We start from the raw sequence: 18,490 nt of genomic DNA on the forward strand, positions 1-18,490 counted from the left end.
TGAACTATACATGCCTCTATATTCATACTTATGCAGCTTTCACATTATGAAAAATTAAGATGCAAGACTGTTATAGAACTACAGCAACAAGCCTCTCAGTTGGAGTTTAAACTTCTTCCCTCCCATGGCTGTCCATGCAGTAGTAAGTGTTCTCAGCAGCATTTCCTTCAAAACTAGGTCTTGCAAATTAAAGAGTCAAAGAGCTTTCCAATAAGAATTTTATTGTAACACAGAGCAAACCGAATGTTCTTGCATTTAGAAGAATGTATTTGGTCTCTTGGTGGTGAAACGTGGTTTGTGCTGACGACGCAGAACTCTGTGTGGCAGAGGGAACTTGATTTTCGAATCCTGTAAGGGAGAAAGTGTTAGTTTTCATTTATATCGATCTTGCAATAATCTCAAGTCACACACACACTATGGAAAATAAGTCACAATAAGTGAATTAGAAAATTCAACTTCTGACCTTCATATCTAATCTGCATTAGAGATCAGAGCAACAAGCATTTCCATGAATCAGGGTTACTAGAAGCTAGAAACAACTGAAGGTTCCTGTTTCTAAGCTCTTTGGGGAAGGGAATGTCTTTATTCTGTGTTTTTACAGAACCTCAGACAATGAGGTCCTGGGTATTACAAATATAAAAGACATAACTACTAACACCTTTCTATACAGAGCTGCCTTTTCTGCGAGTTAAGATAGGCTTATTTCAATAGATTTGTTTCAGCGTAGCTGTAAGACTAGATGTACTTTTTGTATTTAAGACAGCTCACTCACTCAAAGCACGTAAGTACTGAAAAATCAAACCGATTTTGATCAGTAGTTTCACTCAACTAGTTCTAGCACTAAAGGGCCCATGATTCCAAGTTACAACAGCATACATTCAAGTTTGACTCAATACATTTCTGCTATATAAAATAATTGTTGGACTGCAATGCAACACTCTGCAGTTTTAATCAGCATAGTACATCCTGTAAACTTAATGCAAACTTCTAGGTAAGAGAGATTTTGTCCCATCTTGTGTGTTACAATGAGCACCACCAACCACTGTTTTACTTTGTTTCACTTACATGGAATTGCTTGACTGCAGGTCTACGGCACTTGCTAGCAGCAATCTCCTCAACCTTCATGATCTGAATAGAGTGAGCACGGGCACGATGGCGGGCACCCATATCACGGTCTGTAACATCAGAGTGATGTTAACATTCTCTCATTTAGTTTAAACACAATTCACAATTTTTTTTTATTTTTTCATCTCCCTGTGCAGTTTGCAATTGCTTACATGTAGCATGTTTTCTTAAACAGAGGTCCTTATAAAATTCACTATTCTTGCATAATATATTTAACAGCTGACTTGCATACTATAATTGAAACTGCAGCTTGGTAATACATTTTTTTTCCTATACTTTCCCTACAGTTATTCTAGTCAGGAGGATTATTAACAGAGGAGCAACAGTCTCTACTGAAGCTTTTCATTATAAGTCAGAGGTGCTGACACCTCCCCCATACACCAAAATTCTTCAAAAAAGGTACAATTCCGCATGTGTAGTCCACATTTTTTGGGCAAGAAGTTAGTGAATCAGGAGCTAACTTAAAATTATGTAATACTGGAAGATGTAAGTTGGGTACAATAACTATTTCCATACTTTCAAATGGCTGAGTTATACTTTAAGTAGAACAACCCTACATTTCTAGCTTTTTAAAAAAAAAAAAAAAATCACCAACTTTAGCATTGTTCAAAGTACTCAATACATACAAGAAATAGGCCAGGGACTGATAGACCTAAAGGTTCACATTTGAAACAGATTCTCAAAGAAATCCGAGGCCATCTTTATAGCTCTCAAAGCAAGGGCTCCAAATTTTGGTGCTCATCATGTATGAACCACATACAAAACATTAAGCACAGTTTTACCTTTTTGTTAAGTAATTCTGTGGATATCAGGATCTCAAGTGCTAATTATCAGCTTCAAAAGATATTGCTATCGCACAATATTATTGTGCCTACTACAATGCTCTCGAAGGCAAAACACACATTTCCATATAAATCCTCAGCTTTCAGGAGTTTACAACTCAGATGTAAGATGTGCATTCAAGGAATTCTGAGCAAGCTCTCAACTATATTGCTTGAACCAGATTAGATATCAAAATTACACACAGAATAGTAAACTGCTGTGTTTAAAACTTAATTTGATAAAATGAGTTAATTTAACAGATAGAGAATATGCAGAAAGTTTTATGTTGGACCTTCAGTTTCACTTTCAAAAGCACGTCAGCTCTTGAAAGGCGACAAGGTACATATGATATTTGCACACATGACAAGAACACTATTACTAAAAATAATATTCTTTGGGTTTTTGTGTGCAAAGTGTTTTAAACAAATTAAAATGCACTAGTATTGTTATATTTAGAATGAAAAAAATATCACCCATTATAGTAACTGCACATGGAATCTGAATTAAAAGGTAGCCCCAGATATCTCAACACAATAATAGATCATTAGTCTATCAGATATTAAGGTCTACTTGTGACCCTTTGTAAACAGTGGCTATGAGGTCTTTTTGGCCAACACACCAATTATCTTCTATACAAAAGATTTCAGGCAATTCAGTTCCCACAAAAATTCACTCTGTTACAAAGCAAAGGTATCTTCCACATGGCATGGATGATAAAGTCTTAATATGCTCCATATGGCCAAATGAAATATATCAGAATTTCCTCACTTTGGTGCTTGTAAGATTTCAACAAGAACATTAAAAAGTCATCAAGTCCAAAATACTATTAAGTGTTGTGCAGAAAAGAAGGGTGAGCCTTAGTGATTCTTCCAAAAGTATCAGTTTCTGAGGAACCAATAGTTTTTATTTTTAAAAATTTTTGAGCACTCAAGTATGATGCAAGAAATAACCTGAACTGGAAGAGCACCAAACTAGAACTTTACACAACTGTATAACCAAAACAGCTTCTTTAATTTTATTAAAATTTAAAAAAAATTGGCAGAAACTAAGCATAAACAGTTTCAGAAGGGTATGTTCAAAAGATCTTTAAGGGAATAAGAAATACTGGGTAGGAGGAAAGTCTCCAGCAATCACTGCTAGTCAGTTGTTCAAACAGCTTCAACCATTTTAATTTGCTTTTCAAAGAATCTAGTTGTACTGTTATTTGAATGCAGTCACCACCTTCACCAAGGTTTCCCTATATATCTCTATTTCAATTTCTCAAATGCTGCATGAGGTCTTACACATACCACTGCTAAAAGATTATTCTTTGTTCCAACAAATAATTACTTACAGCACTGTGTAACAGCACCAGCAGTTGTCAAGTCCCTGTATTCCCTGTACATGTTGTGGGTTCCACTACGAGAATCATAGCGTAGCCAGATACCAAAGTTTTTCACCCGCAAAGGGGACTTTTCAAATACCTGAGGTTATAAAAGTGAAGAAAGAACCAGAGATAAAACTACCTCACTGATGCACTGTTTTATTATTCAATACACAACAGTTTGGGAGAATACCACCTAAAACTTCTAGTTGAAGCATATTGCAGAATTCTATCATCTTGGGAGTTTTTTGTCTTCATACCCCCCCCCCCCCCCCCAATCATTTTTTTTTTGGTCATCAATCATGGTAAAGGGTAGGTGAGTAGATTTTTCTACCCAGGTAAGTAAGCAGCTTTCCAAAGGGATAAGGACAGATTTTTCAGAAACACAGAGTGATTTAGGAGTACAAGTTCCTGTTACTTTCAGCAGGACTTGTGCTCCCTAGTCACTTTTGAAAACTATGCCTCAATTATCAGGTTAGCCCCAAAACTTAGATTTTATATTTTAAAAAAATCAGGTTAAATCTAATTGTTTCAGTCACTTTTTAAAATTCCAATTGAGGGAAGAGGAGGTAAGAGTGAGTGTGCCAATGGCAAAAATATGTTTTACCAAAGGAAAATTTCATTTTAATATCATGGACTTTGCAACAGGGATGGTATAGAATTACAAAACTTATTAGAATTAGAAGGTTTAGATTAATCTCAAGTGACATATACCAAAGTAAACTAGGGAACTGTTTTAAAATTATGATGTTGACTACTTAAAAATTAAACTAGTTTTGAAAACAGAACTTAGAGCAAGTAGAAAATAAAATATTAGTTCTCCATTACTGTATTTTTTGGAGGTGAGGTAGAGACCAGCAGTAGCCTAGATTATGTCTAAGGATTATCTGTCATGATTTTGTAAGGCTGATCTAATGCATTTACTTTTAAATTATTCATGGTTCCTAATCATTGTGGAAAGTAGAAGTTTGATTTTCAGGTACACAAAATGTGACCGGTGAAAAGTTTAATTTCACTGTCAGTGACATGATGAGCTCTTTTATAAATAATTCCATTCCAATATATAAAAACATCTAAAATCCCAGAAATTTCCAAGACTACTTGGGTTTTTTTTTTTTTTCCTTTTTAAGACCATACCTGTCCACAGTACACAATTTCTCCAGAAGACTTCTTCATCTTCTTCAGCTGAGACACAAAGTACCAGAAACGAGACTTGGCAACAACATGATTAGGAGCAAAGATACGCATCCGATACAGGGGTGGTGTTGGACATTTAGGAGTAGGAAGGCATCGCCCAACAACTTTGTACTCCCTCAGCTACAAACAAGAGAGAGAGAATGAAAAAACCCTCCAATGTTCAGAGGCGAAAGCAAGACAGTGTTAGCTGTACAGCAAGGCACGAGATCGCATGAGCAGTGATGTAGGAAGCCCACAGCTACTGCAGACAGCAATGTTGAGGGAAGCAGCTTACAGCTGAGAGTCCCACGGATAACAAACACTACCGCCGAGTCCAGCTCTCCTACAGGATCTCCTCAGGCCCTTCGCTTCTACGAGCGCTTGGGCTCCTGAAAGGCGACAAGGCTCCTCTTATTCCCCGCGGAGAGCATCACTCAGGAAGACAAGGCCGTCCTTAGGCATACGCAGGTGAGTGCGGGGAGGTTGGGGAAAGGATCGTCCCCCGCATTCACCGGCAGCGGGAAGCGGAGCAACGCGGCCCCAGCCCACTCCGCTTCCCTTGCCCCCAGCCGTGTCGCAGGGGGGGCTAGGGAAAGGTGTCCCCCCCGCCCCCCACCGGCCGCGGGGAGCAGTAGAGCAGGCTGGGGCCGGGCTGCTCCGCTTCCCGCCGCTGACGGTGAGTGCGGAGATCCCTTCCCCCAAGTCCCCTCCCCTGAGCAGCACGGCTGGGGCCGGGGGAAGGGAAGCGGAGCGGGCTACTCCCGGCCCTCCCTAGTCCTCTGAGTCTGTGGGGCCCCAAAAGTGCCCCCCACACAGCTCCTGCCTCCCAGACCCTGGGGGGAGGAGGCCTGGGGGCTACGTAGGACACCCAAATAGCTTGGGACGACCCTGCAGGAAGAGCAACGGCCGTCGGGCTTTGCGCGCTGTACAATGGGGTCAGAGCCCCTTGCGGGACAGAACGTCGCGGTTATGGGGCCTCGAGACCCGGCTCCCTAGGTCCTGGCCCGGCCAGGCCGAGCGCTCCCACCATGCCTCAGCGCAAGGCCGCGGTCTGGGGTACCTGAAGGGGGAGCGTCGGGGGCACACGCGGCCTGCGCGGAGAAGAACCCAGGCCCGCCTCTCCTAACCCCGCGCCTGAGGCCAGCCCCAACGAAGGGGGCGCCTGCTGGCTGCTGCGTGGCTCCCCAGCCTCACGTTCTTGGCGGCCGCCATGTTGGCCGCTCGCTCCCGGAGGAAAAGATGGGGCGAACCAGGCGGGCGGGACCCGCCAGAACGGCCCGAGTACCAGCTACTAGCCCTCCCCACCCCCAAAGCCGGGCCGAGGCCGCCCAGCCGCAACCCGCTAGGGCCGGAGCGCCACGCTTACGGTGCCCGACGCCTTCATGGTGCTGCCTCCCTCGCTGCCACCCAGAAAAGGAAGGGACGCCTGCGCGCCAGCCTCACGTCACCCGCTCCGCAGCACGTAACGCCCTCGTAATCATGCTAAACACCGATTGGTTACAAGAAAGACTCCTACTGGATGTAGCATCAGTCAATCAAAGCTCAGACAAGCTTCTGTTGGCCTCTTTGGCCTTCTATTGGCCTCCCTGGACTGCCTTGCTGGTGGCTGGAGCTCTCCCTCCCTTGGGCTGATACTGCTGCTGAGTGTAGGGGGACATTGCTGGCCTACCCCCCGCCTCCGGAGGGAGAAGCAAGGACACCCTCCACCACCACCATCTATGGGTCCCTCCTGCCAGGCTGGCTGCTGCTGCCGTGGAGGAGGAGGATTCCTGCTGAGGGACATTGTGGAGGGGGTTTGTTCACAAGCTGAGTGATTTTCAACATCTCTGCTCCTGGGGTGGTGGTGACTCCTATTGCTGTTGGGGGGAGTAAGGGGGAGAGCCCTCCCCCTTGTCCATCTGCTCCCCACCACCACTGCTGCCCCCTCCTTCACCCCACATACCAACTGGACCTGCTCTTTGCCCCTCAATGTGGTTGTTTGTCCCCCCCCCCTTTTCACCACCTGGGACTGTTTACAGCAGTGAGCAACAAAAGACTGAGTTACACAGGCGCACGTACCTCCCTACCTTGGACTTTCCCTCCCCACAGCTGTGTTTAGCTGGTGGGGGCCCCCTGCCTGCTGTGCCCCTCAGCCTCCCTGTGTTAGTTTGCCCCCCCCCCCCAGCCTGCCCCACCCGCCACTTGTTTTGACCCTCTGGGAGTTTCCCCTTCTGTTAAAAGAACAGGAGTACTTGTGGCACCTTAGAGACTAACAAATTTATTAGAGCATAAGCTTTCGTGCATATACATCCGAAGAAGTGAGCTGTAGCCCACGAAAGCTTATGCTCTAATAAATTTGTTAGTCTCTAAGGTGCCACAAGTACTCCTGTTCTTTTTGCGGATACAGACTAACACGGCTGCTACGCTGATCCCCTTCTGTTAGTTTGCCTAGCCTGCCCCAGCCCTTCAGTGTTTGCTACCTGCCCTGCCCCAAACTTTGGGTTTTGGTTTGCTTGCCTGCCCCGCCCTTACACTAGAAGTTCCATCCTATGATTTGCCTGGCCCCTTTTTTCCCTTGCCCTTCTTTGCCCCTCCCCCCCACCCCGTTCAGTCCTTCTTACCTGGGCGCCCATTCCCCCTTCCTAAGCGCTTGTGCCCCCTTTCAGTTGTCCCCCTCCTACTGTTCACAGCCTTCCAGATGAAACTGTAGTCCCTCCCCTTCCCAGTGCAGCCGGCGGAGACAGTATCCCTACCCAGTACCTGTGCCCCTATTTTGCCCCTACATTCCCCACTGCTGGCACCCTCCTCCCCTGCCTGCAGCCTAGCAGGGAGGAGCAGTTGCTTCTTCCCTTTCCCCCGGTCTCCCCTGTAGTCCCAGGCCCACTGGTACACTCCTTCCCTGAACACAGCCTAGCAGGGAGGAGTGGTTCCCTCTCCCCCATCCCCCCTGCCCCTCCCACTGGACCCTCCTGACCTGCGTGCCCTCTAGCAGGGAGGAGCGGTCACTTTCCCCATTCCCCTGCCCCCCCAATCCCAGGGGCGCCCTCCTTCCCTGCCTACAGTTTAACAGGGAGGAGTGGTTAGCCCCTTCCCCCACACGTCCTGCCCCTCCCGCTGGACCCTCCTCCCCTGCATGTTGCCTAGTGGGGAGGAGCGGCTGCCCGTCATCCCGCCCCCATATTAGGGCCTCCTCTTGCCACTGTGGAGGAGGACCCTGCTTCTGTCCCTACCCCTGCTCTTGCCCCTGCCCCTTCTCCTGACCCCATGGTCCCCCTGTTGCCACTGCCCCTGCGGCTGACCTCTCGGCCACCACTGGTCCAGCCGCTGCCATGGCCCCCCTTTCTACAAGCAGAAAGGGCCAGGGGAACAAGAAGGGCAAAGGCCCCGCCCAGAAAGCAAAACCTCCTGCCACGGCCCCACCTTCCGCTGCCATTCCTTCCTCCAGCTCTGGGAGCGCTCCATCTCAGGTCCCCAGGGCATATGCCAAGGTGGCCACCGCCCCTCCACGTGCCACCACGCCATCCGCCCTGATCGCCGCCTCCAGTACCATCCCTGGTGGCCGGGGCCCCTTCCCCTCGCTGATCAGGAGCACGGCGTCCGCTGCCTCCTGATACCCGCCTCGCCCCATATCAAAACGTGTGGGTGTTGGCAAGGATGGTGGGGCCCACGGCCATCGTGGCGGCCTCCAAAATTTATGGTAAAGTTGTGTTCTTCCTGGCATCGGAGGCCGCCACTCAGGAGGCGGTGGAAAAGGGCCTGGCGGTGCGGGGCATGTTTGTCCCCCTGCAGGACCTGGGCATACGGGTGGTGTTGACCTCTGTCTCGCCCTTCCTTCCCAACACTGCCCTGTTACCTGCTCTCTCCATCCTGTAAGGACCCCACCCTCCGTCACATCATGTCCTTCCACGGGCAGGTCCAGATCCAACTACTGCCGGCGGTGCGTCATGGGGTGGCGCTTGAGGGGTCCTTCCTGGTGCCCTACCAGGGGCCCGCTACCGGGTCCATTACTCAGTGGGGGAGGCCTGCTGCTTCCTCTGCCGGGCGATGGGACACATCCTAAGGGAGTGCTCTCTGGTCCGCACGGAGGGGCATCCGGGACCTCCGAGACCCGGGAGGGTGCCGGCCCTGTCATCGCCAGCGACCCTGGAAGCCCGGCTACCGCTGCCGCTGCCCCTCCTCCTCCTGCCATACGCGGGGACGGCTGAGCGGGTGGGCCTCGTGTCCATCAGTTCCAGTTCGGCGGGGCCTGCGGAGGGGAGGGCAGAGAGACTCCTGCCAGCGGAGGGAGAGGGGAGGTTTCCCTTCCCCCCGCTGTCCCGCCCCGAGACCCAGAACCATCGCCCTTGCCCCCTGGCCCTGCTCATGCTGACCGGCCCGCCACCTCCACCTTGGAGGGCTGGGTGCTCGTCCGGGGGAAGCGCGGGCTCGATCCCTCTCCTCCAATGACAAGGGAGAGGAGGCCCCTCGAAAGATGCTGCGAGGGGCTGAGGCTTCTACGACTTCCTCCATGCCCCCGGACGGAGCCCAGCAGGGGGCGTTAGCCACGGTAGTCCTGGCAGCGGGTGGAGATGCCATTACCCCCTTTGTTGAGCCCCCACTTGAGGAGGCCTCTGTAGGAGTTCCCCCGGCCCCTATACCACCTGTGCCCCCCGCCACTGCTGATGCTGGGGCAGTTATTGCCCCGGTTACTGCCGGGGAGGACGCTTGGGCCGAGGGGACTGATTACATCTCCATATTTGAGGAGATCGAGGCCCTGGTCTGACCCCGGTCACCCAGGGGGAGGATTACCCTCCGCCACCGGGCCTCGATCTGAGCGGCGGCTTAGTCCCGCCACCCCTCCTGCTCCCTGTCCCTCACCCCACTCTGCCACCCCCGCTCTTGTCCTTGGGGCGCCCCTGGCCCTACCCATCAGCCCGGCCGCGGATACCACCCCATGTGAGGCCACCGAGCCCCTCGGGGCGACGGCCGATGCTGAGTGGCTGGTTCATGCCCCTGATCCCACCCCTTCCCCCGTTCCTGCCCCCAAAGCATCACCGGTCCCTCATGCCCCTGTCCCCTTGGCCCTAGATCCTGGTCGAGAGGGGCCCCATCCCAGCAGCTCAGCTGCTGGGGACCATGAGTCCACCCCTGTCCCCATTCCCATTCCAATCCCTGCCCCTGATCCTGCTTCTGTCCCCTCTCCTGGCCCAGCCCCAGTCCCGACTCCTGTCTTGGTCCCTGCCCCTGATCCCGCCCCTACCCCCGTTCCTGGCCCCGAAGTATCGCTTGTCCCTTTCCCCTCCACCTCCCATTCTATTGCCGCCCCCGAGGTTGTCTCATTCCCGCTACTCACGGACAACCCTCAGGCGGCGGTTTTCATGTCTCCCCTTCCCACTACTATAGGGGCTGCACTATTCCCTCTGCCGCCCCCTTCCTTGCTGGGGATGGGGATGGGCTGCGCCGGGGCTTGGCCCCTTGTTTGCCCATCTCCGCGGGCCACAAGGATCTTCCAGGGGCCCCACCGGAGGACGGCAGCGGATTGGCTGCCGCGTCCCCCTCTGCACTGAGGGATGAGCTGCACCGCTTCATAACGGACACCCGTGGCTCGAAGGGCAAGGTGCAGCTCGCCCTCCAGCGCTGGGGGGAATTCCATCATGTCCTCCGAGCTGAGAAGGCTCTTTTGGGGGAGGGGAGAGGGACCGGGAGGCAGGACATCGCAGCCTACCGGCGAGCCCGCAAGTTCCGCGACTCCCTCTTGACCTTTGGGGTTGAGACCAGGCTGTTGCGGGGCCCGCTGGAGGCCGTCAATCACCCTGCCCGTGAGGATCCACCCCAGCCCTCGCTATGACAGTGTCAAAGTTAGACTCAGGACTCACAATTTGTCAGACCACTCTGTTTTATTAGCACAGTGCTCTGCTAATACACCCAGATAATGTGAGCACCATGCAAGACACAAACGATCTTATTTATACAGATAGAAGGGCGCGAACTTAACAAGATAACAAAAGGAAGCAGAATCTGATAAGTGTATCTGAGGCTAGACATACATAGTTAATTTCCTTACTAACTTTTACCAATCTCTGGTTAATGTTTCACCATTAGCTTAAGTGGACTCATTGTTTATGCCTTAATGTTTCTTTTCCTGACACCTGTATTTCAACATTTCTTATTTCTGCTTAAAGGTACATACAGCATTTCTTTAATCCATTCTTATTTTTACAATATAATTCATTCTACTTTCACAACGGTTACCACCTTTGCATCATTAAACACCCGAGGCTGTAGGGTGGGTCTCCGCAGGAGCCAGGTGCTCTCCTTCCTTCGGGAGGGGGGGTACTCTGTCATCTTCCTGCAGGAGACCCACACGGCTCCAGCCTTCGAGGCTAGTTGGCGGCTGGAGTGGGGGGCCGGGGTTTATTTCAGCCACCTCAGCGCCCATTCGGCTGGGGTGGCCACCCTGTTCTCCCCTGAGCTACGGCCCGAGGTGCTGGGGGTCGCCGAGGTCGTGCTGGGCTGCCTGCTGCACGTCCGGGCCTCTGTGGAGGGGCTGATCTTAAACCTAGGGTATGGCTACACTACGGGATTATTCTGATTTTACAGAAACCACTTTTTGGCAACAGATTGTATAAAGTCGAATGTATGCGGCCACACTAAGCACATTAATTCGGCAGTGTGCATCGACGTACCGGGGCTAGTGTCGATTTCCGGAGTGTTGCACTGTGGGTAGCTATCCCATAGCTATCCCATAGTTCCCACAGTCTCCTCCGCCCATTGGAATTCTGGGTTGAGATCCCAATGCCTGATGGGGCCAAAAACATTGTCGCGGGTGGTTCTGGGTACATCCTCCCCCTCCCTCCGGGAAAGCAACGGCAGACAACCATTTCGCGCCTTTTTCCTGGGTGAATAGTGCAGACGCCATACCGCGGCAAGCATGGAGCCCGCTCAGCTCAAGACAGCAGTCATGAACATTGTAAACACCTCATGCGTTATCGTGCAGTTTATGCTGAACCAGAACCTGCAAAACCAGGCAAGGAGGAGTAGGCTACAGCAGCGCGGCGATGAGAGTGATGAGGACATGGACATGGAATTCTATCAAACCGTGGGCCCTGGCGCTGTGGAGATCATGCTGTTAATGGGGCAGGTTCATGCCGTGGATCGCCGATTCTGGGCCCGGGAAACAAGCACAGACTGGTGGGACCGCATAGTGTCGCAGGTGTGGGACGATTCCCAGTGGCTGCGAAACTTCACATGCGTAAGGGCACTTTCATGGAACTTTGTGTCTTGCTTTCCCCTGCCCTGAAGCGCCAGAATACCAAGATGAGAGCAGCCCTCTCAGTTGAGAAGCGAGTGGCGATAGCCCTTTGGAAGCTTGCAACGCCAGTCAGCTACCGGTCAGTCAGGAATCAATTTGGAGTGGGCAAATCTACTGTGGGGGCTGCTGTGATGCAAGTAGCCAAAGCAATCACTGAGCTGCTGCTACCAAAGGTAGTGACTCTGGGAAATGTGCAGGTCATAGTGGATGGCTTTGCTGCAATGGGATTCCCTAACTGTGGTGGGGCGATAGATGGAACCCCTATCCCTATCTTGGCACCGGAGCACGAGGACAGCCAGTACGTAAACCGTAAGGGGTACTTTTCAATGGTGCTGCAAGCACTGATGGATCACAAGGGACGTTTCACCAACATCAACGTGGACTGGCCGGGAAGGGTTCATGACGCTCGCGTCTTCAGGAACACTAATCTGTTTAAACGGCTGCAGCAAGGGACTTACTTCCCGGACCAGAAAATAACCGTTGGGAATGTTGAAATGCCTATAGTTATCCTTGGGGACCCAGCCTACCCCTTAATGCTATGGCTCATGAAGCCATACACAGGCAACCTGGACAGTAGTCAGGACCTGTTCAACTACAGGCTGAGCAAGTGCAGAATGGTGGTAGAATGTGCATTTGGACATTTAAAAGATTGCTGGCGCACTTTACTGACTACCTCAACCAAACCAATATTCCCATTGTTATTTCTGCTTGCTGTGTGCTCCACAATCTCTTAATGGGGAGACCTTTATGGCGGGGTGGGAGGCTGAGGCAAATCGCCTGGCCGCTGATTATGTGCAGCCAGACACCAGGGCGATTAGAAGAGCACACCAGGAAGCACTGCGCATCAGAGAAGCTTTGAAAACGAGTTTCATGACTGGCCAGGCTACCATGTGAAAGTTCTGTTTGTTTCTCCTTGATGAAAACCCACCCCCTTAATTGACTCGTTCTCTGTAAGCAACCCACCCTCCCCCTTTGATCCCAGCTTGCTTTCAAAGAAAATAAAGTCACTATCGTTTAAAAATCATGCATTCTTTATTAATTGATTATAAAAAGAGGAAGAGAACTGACAAGGTAGCCCGGATGGGGTTTGGGAGGAGGATAGGAGGGAAGGAAAAGGCCACTAAAAAAGTTCAATATAATGACAGCCTTTTGGTTGGGCTGTCCACTGGGGTAGAGTGGGAGGGTGCACAGAGCCTCCCCCTCCCTGCGTTCTTACACGTCTGGGTGAGGAGGATATGGAACATGGTGAGGGGGGAGGGAGGTTATACAGCGGCTGCAGCGGCACTCTGTCCTCCTGCTGCCGTTCCTGAAGCACCACCAGATGCCGGAGCATGTCCATTTGATCACGCAGCAGCCCCAGCATTGCAGCCTGCCACCTCTCATCTCGAGTGTCCCTCATGGCCTCACGTTCACTGGCATCTTTCCTGTACTTTGATACCGTGTCCTTCCACTCTTTCAGATGAGCTCTTTCATTGCGGGTGGATTCCATGATTTCCGAGAACATTTAGTCTCGCATTCTTTTTTTCGACGCCTTATCTGAGATAGCCTTCGGGACAGAGGAGGGAGGCTTGAAAAATTTGCAGCTGCGGGAGGGAGGGAAAAAAGGGAGACAAGTATTTAAAAAGATACATTTTACAGAACAATGCTTATACTCTTTCACGGTGAACAACACTATTCACATTACATAGCAATGTGATTTCGGTACAAGGTCGCATTTTGCATCTTAATATTGAGTGCCTGCGGCTTTGGTGTTAGAGAGCACAGACGAAGGTCTGGGCAGCAGAATTCGGCTTGCATGCGGTCATGGTAAGCCATTGTCTTTCGGCTTCTGCAGCTTTCCTACAAGCAGCGCCCCCTTTCCCACATACCAAGCATAGCCCGTTGAGTGCTGCGGTTTTCCTGTTAACGTGCAGCAGCAGAAACCAAACTAATCCCCCCCCCATCCAATTCTCTGGGATGATCGCTTTATCCCTCCCCCCACTGCGTGGCTGGTATCAGGGAAGATTTCCCTCCCTCCCCCCGGCCTGGCTAACTGCAGGGAAGGATTTCTTTTCAGCCGCAGGCAAACAGCCCAGTAGGAACGGCCACCTCTGTCCCCTTAATTAAATTCCTGTATTTACCAGGTTACCATGAACGATATCACTCTCCTGAAGATAACACAGCAAGATAAAGAACAGATGTTGCTTGAATGCCAGCAAACATCGGGACCATACGCTGCCAGGCTTTGTCATGCAATGATACCAGATTACTTGCTACTAGCATGGCGTGGTCAAGTGTCCTACCATGGAGGACGGAATAAGGCTGCACTGCCAAGAAACCTTGTGGGAAGGCTTTTGGAGTACCTCCAGGAGAGCTTCATGAAGATGTCCCTGGAGGATTTCCGCTCCATCCCCAGACACGTTAACAGACTTTTCCAATAGCTGCACTGGCCGTGAATGCATCCCAAGTCCTCAGGGCAAAGTAATCATTAAAAAACGCTTGCTTCTAAACCATGTTTTATATTTACAAAGGTACACTCACCGGAGGTCCCTTCCATCGCCGCATTGTCTGGGGGTTGGGAGGGTGCTTCAGTCAGGCTGAGAAAAAGATCCTGGCTGTTGGGGAAACGGAGTGCTGTGTGCTCTCTGCAAGCTCGTCATCTTCCTCCTCCTCCTCTTCCCCATGGTTGAGATTACCCCTGCCTCGGAATCCACGGTCAGAGGTGGGGTAGTGGTGGCGGCGTCCCCTAGAATTGCATGCAGCTCAGCATAGAAGCGGCATGTCTGCGGCTCTGACCCAGAGCGACCGTTTGCCTCCTTTGTTTTTTGATAGGCTTGTCTGAGCTCCTTAATTTTCACGTGGCACTGTAGTGAGTCCCTATTGTGGCCTCTCTCCATCATGCCCTTGGAGATTTTTTCAAATGTTTTGGCATTTCGTCTTTTGGAACGTAGTTCTGCTAGTACTGAATCCTCTCCCCATATAGCGATCAGATCCAGTACCTCCCGTACGGTCCATGCTGGTGCTCTTTTTCGATTCTCGGACTGCATGGTTACCTGTGCTGATGAGGTCTGCTTGGTCACCTGTGCTGTGCACGCTGAGCAAACAGGAAATGTAATTCAAAAATTCGCGGGGCTTTTCCTGTCTACCTGGCCAGTGCATCCGAGTTCAGATAGCTGTCCAGAGAGGTCACAATGGTGCACTGTGGGATAGCTCCTGGAGGCCAATACCGTCGAATTGCGGCCACACTAACCCTAATCTGAAATGGCAATACCGATTTCAGCGCTACTCCTCTCGTTGGGGAGGAGTACAGATATCGATATTAAGAGCCCTTTATATTGAAGTAAAGGGCTTCGTTCTGTGGACGGGTGCAGAGTTAATTCGGTTTAACGCTGCTAAATTTGAGATAAACTCCTACTGTAGACCAGGCCCTAGTCAACTTTTATGCCCCAAACACGAACCCAGAACGAGTGCGTTTTTACCGGCAGGCGTCGGCCTTCCTCGGCACCCTGGATCCTCACGAGTGCCTGGTCCTGGGCGGGGACTTCAACACCACACTTGAGGGCCAGGACCGCTCAGGAATAGAAAGTTCCCAGGCCGCCGAGGATGTCCTCAGGGAGATCGTGGACCATCATTCCCTGGTGGATGTCTGGCGCGACCACCACCCGGACGATGATACCACCTTCACCTAGATCCGGGTGGAGGACGATCGGTCGCGCCACTCCCGGTTGGACCGAATTTATTTATCACATTTCCATCTGGCACGGGCCCACGCCTCTGGCATCCGGCTGGTCCTGTTCACAGATCACCATTTGGTGACTGAGATGGTCTCTCTCAGTTCAGAGAGGCCGGGACCGGCCTATTGGCATTTTAATAACAGCTTGCTGGAGGACGTGGGCTTCGTGGCGTCCTTCTGGGAGTTCTGGCTGGCCTGGTGGGGGCAGTGGCGCGCCTTTCCCTCAGCACGGTGGTGGTGCGATGTGGGGAAGGTACGCGCACGCCTCTTCTGCTAAGACTACACCCGGGGCGCCAGCCGGCGGAGGAATGCGGTGATAGGGCAGTTGGAGCGGGAGGTCTTAGAGCTAGAGAGGCGTCTGGCCTCCGGCCCCGAGGATCCGCCCCTCTGTGCAGCATACTGGGAGAAGCGGGAGGAGCTCCGGGCCCTGGAGGACCAACGGACCCGGGGTGCCTTTGTTTGATCCCGCATCCGTCTCCTTAGGGAGGTGGATCGTGGCTCCCGCTTCTACGCCCTGGAGAAAAAGAGAGGGGCCAAAAAACATGTCACTTGCCTCCTGGCAGAGGACGGCGCCCCCCTCACGGATCCAGAGGAGATGCGTGGAAGGGCCAGGGCCATCTATGCCAGCCTTTTCTCCCCGGATCCGACCGACGCTGAAGCCCGCATGGTGCTCTGGACTGAACTCCTGACGGTCAGCACGGGCGACCGAGACCGGCTGGATCTGCCTCTCTCTCTAGCCGAGTTCTCGGAAGCCCTCCATCTCATGCCCACCAACAAATCCCCGGGCATGGACAGGCTGACCGTGGAGTTCTGCCGCGTGTTCTGGGACGTCCTCGGCCCAAACCTCATCACCGTCTGGACCGAGTCCTTGAAAAGCGGGGTCCTCCCTCTCTCGTGCAGGCGAGCCGTGCTCGCCTTATTGCCGAAGAAGGGGGACCTCCACGACTTACGGAACTGGCATCCGATCTTGCTCCTCAGCATGGACTACAAGGTCGTAGCGAAGGCCATCTTGCTGCGGCTGGGGTCCGTGCTGGCGGACGTGGTCCCTCCTGACCAGACCTACACCATCCCAGGCCCGACCATCTTCGATAACTTGTACAGTCCAGGACCTCTTGGAGCTGGAGCGTAGGAATGGTCTGTTGTTCGCCCTCCTGTCCCTGGACCAAGAGAAGGCATTCGACAGGGTGGACCACGGGTATCTCCTGGGCACTCTGCGGGCATTTGGCTTCGGGCCCCAGTTTGTGGGCTTTCTCCAGGTGCTGTACGCTGAGGCGGAGTGTCTGGTCAGGCTCAACTGGACCCTGACAGAGCGGGTCAGCTTTGGGCGTGGAGTATGGCAGGGGTGTCCCCTCTCTGGCCAGCTGTAGGCTGTGGCGATCGAACCCTTCCTGTCTTTCCTCCACCGGAGGATGACGGGGTGGTGCTTCGGGAGCCGGAGCTGTGGCTGGTCCTGTCAGCGTACGCCGACGATGTGCTCCTTGTGGTCCAGGACCCGGGCGACCTGGTGCGGGTGGAGGCCTGCCAGGCTGTTTATTTGGCGGCCTCCTCTGCACGGGTCAGCTGGGTCAAGAGCTCTGGCCTGGTGGTCAGGGATGGGTGGCAGGCGAGCTCCCTCCCACCTGCGCTTCAGGCCATCCGGTGGAGCGTGGGTCCGCTGCTGTATCTCGGCGTTTACCTTTCCGCCACGCATCCTTCTCCGCCGGAGAACTGACAGGATTTGGAGGCCAGGGTGGGTGACTGGCTGATCTTAAACGCAAAAAAAGAAGCTTACAAGAAGTGGAAGATTGGACAAATGACCAGGGAGGAGTATAAAAATATTGCTCAGGTATGCAGGAGTGAAATCAGGAAGGCCAAATCACACTTGGAGTTGCAGCTAGCAAGAGATGTTAAGAGTAACAAGAAGGGTTTCTTCAGGTATGTTAGCAACAAGCTTCCCCGCTCCCGTACTCTGAGCGGCTGCGCACCCTGCAGCCGGTTCACTTCCGAACCGTGCCCAGGCACCAACTGTACACGCTCGTGCTCCACACGTTGCATTTCCTCACCCTCTCGTCCCATCCTGACACCAAGTGGCGGGACTATTTACTGCCTGTGGAGAGTGAGGAGCCCCGGTGGGCCAGCCTCTATTCCACCTTGGTCCCACGGCCCACCAGGGACATCGGTTGGTGGCTCCTTCACGGAGCCGTGAGCATGGGCGTGTATCTGGCGCGGTTCATACCCGAGGCCTGCCCCTTCTGCGGCATAAGGGAGAACCTGGCGCACGCCTACCTCGAATGCACCAGGTTGCAGCCCCTATTCCGGCTCCTCCAGAACCTCTTGTTGAGGTTCTGGGTGCACTTTTCCCCACACCTGTTCATTTTCGCACATCCTACCCATGACCCCACGAAGTCACGAGACCTCCTTGTCAACCTCCTCCTGGCTCTGGCCAAAGTTACCATCTATAACACCAGGAGGAGGATGTTGGACGAGGGGGTGTCCTGCGACTGGGGGGCCTATTTCCATTCCTCCCTGGTTTCATGCATCCGGGCAGAGTTCCAATGGGAGCATCCGCTGTCTCCCTAGACACCTTTGAGGAGCAGTGGGTGCTGTCCGGGGTTCTCTGCTCGGTGTCCCCATCCGGTACCCTTGTTTTAAACCTGTGACCATCACTCCCAACCCTGTTTTCCCATTAGTTGTCCCACGCAATCAGTTGGAAGCCTGGTCCATTGGTCCCTCCCGCTAGGCTGGGGGAGAGGCCTTTAGAAGTGGGCAGGCTTGTGCCCGCCCACCTCTCAGGATATCCAATAAGGCCTCCCCAGCCTCACGTTCTTGGCGGCTGCCATGTTGGCCGCTCGCTCCCTGAGGAAAAGATGGAGCGAACCAGGCGGGCGGGACCTGCCAGAATGGCCCGAGTACCAGTTACTAGCCCTCCCCACCCTCAAAGCTGGGCCGAGGCCTCCCAGCCGCAACCCGCTAGGGCTGGAGCGCCACGCTTACGGTGCCCGACGCCTTCATAGTGCTGCCTCGCTCGCTGCCACCCAGAAAG

General features: G+C 52.5%; 1 protein-coding gene and 1 non-coding gene across 3 annotated transcripts; both read right to left on the reverse strand.

Moving 5' to 3' along the window:
• Window positions 1-204: 204 nt before the first annotated feature.
• Window positions 205-18,490, reverse strand: LOC113406128 (60S ribosomal protein L18a). 2 transcript variants are annotated; one of them, XM_026648960.2, is made up of 5 exons: window positions 18,442-18,490; window positions 4,448-4,627; window positions 3,281-3,410; window positions 1,066-1,175; window positions 205-348 (listed from the first exon to the last, which is right to left on the reverse strand). In XM_026648960.2, the coding sequence occupies exons 1-5, from the start codon at window positions 18,457-18,459 to the stop codon at window positions 256-258; spliced, it is 531 nt and encodes a 176-aa protein (XP_026504745.1). In that variant the 5' UTR covers window positions 18,460-18,490; the 3' UTR covers window positions 205-255. The 2 variants fall into 2 exon arrangements, with proteins under 2 accessions (XP_026504745.1, XP_026504746.1); XM_026648961.2 differs by lacking the exon at window positions 18,442-18,490 and adding an exon at window positions 5,853-5,923.
• LOC112124837 lies at window positions 2,229-2,360 on the reverse strand. The gene has a single exon (XR_002909672.1). It is a non-coding gene; the product is annotated as a small nucleolar RNA SNORA68 (small nucleolar RNA).

The sequence above is a fragment of the Terrapene carolina genome, unplaced genomic scaffold, assembly GCF_002925995.2.
Source record: "Terrapene carolina triunguis isolate 2854851 unplaced genomic scaffold, T_m_triunguis-2.0 Scaffold68, whole genome shotgun sequence".
In the NCBI taxonomy this organism is placed as follows: Eukaryota; Metazoa; Chordata; order Testudines; family Emydidae; genus Terrapene; species Terrapene triunguis.

Coding starts and splice junctions, on each gene's coding strand:
- LOC113406128 (XM_026648960.2), bottom strand. Junction 3,411..4,447: donor AAATTGTGTACTGTGGACAG/GTATGGTCTTAA, acceptor TTATAACCTCAG/GTATTTGAAAAGTCCCCTTT. Junction 349..1,065: donor CTGCAGTCAAGCAATTCCAT/GTAAGTGAAACA, acceptor TCTCCCTTACAG/GATTCGAAAATCAAGTTCCC.